At 35.5% G+C, this 4,953-nt stretch overlaps 1 protein-coding gene across 1 annotated transcript; it reads right to left on the bottom strand.

Moving 5' to 3' along the window:
- Positions 1-496: 496 nt before the first annotated feature.
- LOC145098360 (uncharacterized) lies at positions 497-4,374 on the bottom strand. Its single transcript, XM_079035996.1, has 8 exons — positions 4,152-4,374; positions 3,717-4,040; positions 3,131-3,631; positions 2,780-2,926; positions 2,402-2,518; positions 2,082-2,129; positions 1,415-1,854; positions 497-1,340 (listed from the first exon to the last, which is right to left on the bottom strand). Exons 2-8 carry the CDS (start codon positions 4,036-4,038, stop codon positions 735-737), a joined length of 2,181 nt encoding a protein of 726 aa, XP_078892122.1. The 5' UTR covers positions 4,039-4,040; positions 4,152-4,374; the 3' UTR covers positions 497-734.
- Positions 4,375-4,953: the final 579 nt, after the last annotated feature.

Raw genomic sequence — 4,953 nt, forward strand, 5'->3', positions numbered from 1 at the left:
ATCCATATTCTTAGGAGAGTAATTTAATTATGGTAAGTAGGTGTTTGAATTAAATTAGGTGTATTTTACTTGCTGCTTAAGTAGTCTTTTATTTTTCCTACAAATAGATGTAACTTGTCTTTCGACTTTAATAAGAGATTCATAATAAACCAATCTTCTCATCGCCTTCATATTTCTTATTTTCATCTTGTTTGTTTAACCCTTGCTTTGTTTGCAAACAAGTTTTTTTTTTTGAAACCTAAAATATCCCCAGAAATAAAGATTTTCACGATGAACAAAACAAAATAAAGTAAAGGTTATTTAGGTTGGAATTTTGTCTGAAGAAAAGGTTTGTGGTAAGAAAGAAAACAGTCATCATTGGATCATGATCCATTGCTCCTCAGTCATGGATTAGTATCATATAAGCAGGTGACCGATAAGCATATCATTGGTTAACCTGGCATAAATTATGATGGATATGACACATCCATCATGAATATGATGTAATAGTAAGAGAAGAAACATACAAGCATACACAGATTCTTGGTAGAAGTTGTATCAAGTTCCCCTACAGTATGAGTACATCAATGGTCTACCCATGTCAGGATACTTGATGATCAAATCACATGCAATCACACCATTTAAAAAATATGTTCTTATTGAAGCACCCCCTTTTATTATGATTGTGTAATAGAAAAATGAATACATCTTATAATGCAACAAGTCATGTCTAATGTTGTCATTAGATCTTACGCCTACCACGATTGATGTCCAGCAAAGATTCCATGATAATATGTTGAGGAGATTAGATCAACAAGTAACGGTAATTGTAGTGTTACAAATGAAGCAATTGGAAGACATGTTAATGTAGCTACTGGAATTAGAATCCATGCTCTTCCCTCTCCAAACGTAAGATAAAGTGTTGCACTAAAGGCTACCATCATTGAGCTTACCGACAAGAACAACATTGCAAGGCCAACTATTAATCTCAAAGGTAACCGATATAGAAAATCCTCCTCTCGATAGCGTGCTGTGAGAATAGACAGGAACAGCAACAATGAAGTGGTGGATGCAAACAATGAAATTGCATCTGAGATCACAAATATAATGAAGCTTGGTTTTCTTGAATAAATTGCTTTCCCAGTGTCGCTATCATTTCCACCAGGCACAGTGATGGCCGCTGCAAAAACTATAGTAATGATGAGTGCAGCTGTGATTGTGTATGAATCAGCTGTCTTTTTCATCCACTGTTCGCCTTCTTTTCTTAACTGCGTGTGTTCTCTTCTGAACACCATGACTGGTGTCTCTCCTCTCTTGTTTTTTGCTTCTTTGTATTTGGGTTTCCCAAATTTCTCCACTCCCTGTAGTTCAACTAATATTAGGGACATCTAATTTTAAAGAAAATAATTATCGATATCGTTTAAAGCATGTTCACCTTAAACCACTGTAACTCCCTTTGCATTTGCAAAGCTGCACCAGAAACAAGATTGAGTTTGGGCATAGGTGCCAATTGTCCAGCCAAGTGCAATTCATTGTTTTTATCATCATCCAAAAAGGCATGAACTAAATACTTGTTACGAGGCAGATGGCGTATCAAAACGCCGTGAACCTTTAGGCAACGGTCTTTTATTGCAGCTTGAGTAGCTAAATAGCCATCACTGTTCCTTGTCCAGATTGCTTGTGGAAAAGATTCCATGATCTCTTCCACTGCTTCAGGAGTATCATTTTGCACTGCCTGATTAAATGCTTCACCATAAATTTGACAAATATCAATCCCTTTATCTATTTTACCAACTTCTTTGCATATACATTTCAGTAGCATAACAGCTTTATTGTGTTTCACTTTGTCTTCATGGAGATGCTTGACATGTGTCACTGCAGGTTAGACCAACATTTAGTCTCAAATACATACCAATCCCCTTCAGTGAGGACATGTTACATAAATGTTGTGGATCAAGTGTGCATATCTCCAAAAAAAAAAAAAAATTAAGGAATTTCCACGTGAGGGGAGCTCAGAGTCCTTTAAGTAGAGAATCTTTTTACATCAAATTATAGATGAATGAAGTAATGCATTTAAGGGGAAAGAAGGGAATGTTCCTTACCATGTAGTAGTGCAACATCCCAAAACTTGACATAAATCCTCTGGATGACTACAGGAGAAATCAGATTGGATTTATATGAGAAAGTTAACTAAAAATCAACAATAGTAATGGCGTGCAGTAACAATAAGTGTGGTGAGGACAATAGATGTGTGATCACTTGTGTATACAAATTCCTAATAAAGATAAACGCCTGCAAGACATAAATGAGAACATACATGCTTGAAAGGAGACCGAAGTCAGACCAAAAATAAAATAATTTTTTTGTTTTAATGATGTTTATTGTTCAAGATTCAACTGTTAAGAGTTTTAAGATCACAAACCATAATAGAAGTAGGTCTTCCAGCTATTGGTCTCAAAGTTGCCGGTATAAGTGTCTTGGTTCTCAATATCTCGAATCTTGTTTGTATCACTTAAATCATTGTTACCTGTTGGTAGATCTTTTAACAAAAATAATAATTAGTTGTTAATAATATCACCAGGGAGGCAAAATCAAAGCTAAAGGTACATGATATCAACACAAATAAAGATTTTCATGACGATCCAAACAAAATAAAATTCAAGGTTATAAAAGTTTAGGTGCAACTTTTTTTTGTTTAAATTGTGTTTTAGGTGTAAAGAATTAGAGTAGAATTTTATCTGAAAAAAGGTCGTGGTAAGAAGAAAACCAAAATCATGTAATAGAAAGAGAAGAAACCTACGAGCATAAACAAATTTTTGGTAGAAGTTGTATTGGGTTCCACTAAAATACAAGTCCCCTTTTCTCGCAATAGACAACAAGGGTATGAAAGGGCCAACATTTTCCGTAACCATGGCAGGGTACTTCTTGATCAAATCGTAAGCAACATCTGCGAAGAGCATTAAAAATGAAAGTAAGTATAGAAAAAATTTGTACGCGATACTTTAAATTATCTTTGACAATTGATTATATGATCCAAATTAAGGGGGATGCATTTCTTGTTTGTAGCTAGAAGCATTTCCCGTACATATATTCACTCAAAGGCTTGATGTCTTAACTAAGTCAACTACGTATTAGGGATTTCAAGACTCACCCAAAAGCCCGACATTGATTACATTAGTAAGAAGCTTGACACCATGTCTTCCCTCAAAGGGATTGTGATATCCATCTTCTTGGGAAAGTGCTATATGATGCATACAGGCATCAAGCATATACTGAAATGTGGTTTCATGAGAACCGATGATAGCTCTATGGATCGGCAAGCTGTTCATATTGTCAAGACTGAACAACAAATATGGGTTTTTCTCCACTAACATCTTTGCAGCCTTGGTGTTGTCAACCATTGCGGCACGATGCAGTGCATTTATCTTGTTATAGCTCACCAAAGTTAGAAGAGATTCTGGATTAATCTCCTTCAGGAGATTCTCAACAAACTGGATATGTTTACATGCATCAACTGCAATGTGGAGTGCGCTTTGGCCTTTAACATTGAGTTTAGCAGTTAATGCATCTTTGTCCCTGTTAAAAATTTCTCGGGCTTCCTCCCAGTCGCCCCTCATAATTGCTCTAGATAGGGGGAGGTAATCTGTCTTATCTATTTCCATAAGAATTAAAAGAGTCACTACAATTAGCAAAAAAAAATAAAAATAAAAACCATGTCAGCAATATTGAAGCCATACCTATGTTAGGAGAGGAATGAGTAGCGTAAGTAGCCCTTAGCTTCTCCCACACGTTGTTGGCTGTGTCGAGGCCAACAACAGTAGCCATCGCATCTTCACTTAATGAGCCAAAAATCCATCCTTTGACAAGTTTGTCCGACCGATTCCATCCCCTATGTTTCCCTTTCTTTATTGTTCCATCAATGAAACCGAGCATATCGTGGCTCTCCAGAAGGCACTTCATCTGTTCCTCCCACATAGAATAATTGGTTTTACTTGACAGCTTGACTGAAACAAAACTAGCTGCATGCACGTGAGAAGGGTATGGGTATTCTTGTGGCATTTCTGCATTAAATATATAATCATTATAACGTAATTGGATATGTACGAAAGTAGAGTGAAATGTTAGGTGTTTTAAGGATAGATATTGGCGCCAGTTTGAAGAGACCAATTTACCTATTAAAGCAGATGAAATCAAGTGCTGGTTCGAATAGAGTGAAAGGTTCCAGCACTTTGAACTTGTAGACAGTTGTTATCACTGCTGTTAATTCACTGTTTAGTCGTTTAGATGAAATTATGCTTTTGATCTTTAATCTCTGTAGACTTTCAATATGCAAATAAGTTTGCAAATCACCAATCACAAATGAGGAGATAGACGGAGATGATACCTGATTCAACCAAGGAGAAAAATGACGCGAGAAAGCTGAAAAGCTATCGGTGATATACAGCAGTGAAGAGATGCAAACGCTAATGTGTGATGGATGTGGGTGTTAAATTTGTAATTAAGGATAATTTGGTCTTTAGTATACAGGAAGGAAGAATGTAATTCCATCCCTTCCCTCCACCACTAGTATTGATTAAACCCATCGTGGAAGAAAGAAATTGATGCCAAAGATCAAGCACCAAAAAACGGAGAATTGGGAATTGTACGGAAAGAAGAATGCAAGACGTTTCTCATATTTTTAACCGCAGTTGTAATATACTTTTTTTCCCCATAATAGAACGTATTTATATTTGTATTCAAAAACAGTAATGTACTTCTCCTTATCAATTAATATGAGTTTATTGCTTTTTTATTTTATTTATTTAATACAGTTATTATTGATAAAAAATGAAAATTTATTGTTATCAAGTCATGAAAGTGTATGTAAGTTTCTAACCTGATATTTTTTTTGGAACCGTGGAATATTATTAAAACTAGCAACAAACAAGAAAAAGAATTAAATCAAAATAGTAGCAGAAATAGGAATATGAAGCT

This window comes from Lactuca serriola, chromosome 1, assembly GCF_051521515.1.
Source record: "Lactuca serriola cultivar US96UC23 chromosome 1, Lser_US96UC23_V15, whole genome shotgun sequence".
Classification (NCBI taxonomy): domain Eukaryota; kingdom Viridiplantae; phylum Streptophyta; class Magnoliopsida; order Asterales; family Asteraceae; genus Lactuca; species Lactuca serriola.

Bases quoted from the DNA above. Each gene is read 5' to 3' on its own strand.
- LOC145098360 (XM_079035996.1), bottom strand. From the start codon at position 4,038: ATGCCACAAGAATACCCATACCCTTCTCACGTGCATGCAGCTAGTTTT. The intron at 3,632-3,716 runs GTATGGCTTCAA...TTATGGAAATAG, and splicing joins TCATTCCTCTCCTAACATAG to ATAAGACAGATTACCTCCCC. The intron at 1,855-2,081 runs GTAAGGAACATT...TCTAACCTGCAG, and splicing joins GGATGTTGCACTACTACATG to TGACACATGTCAAGCATCTC.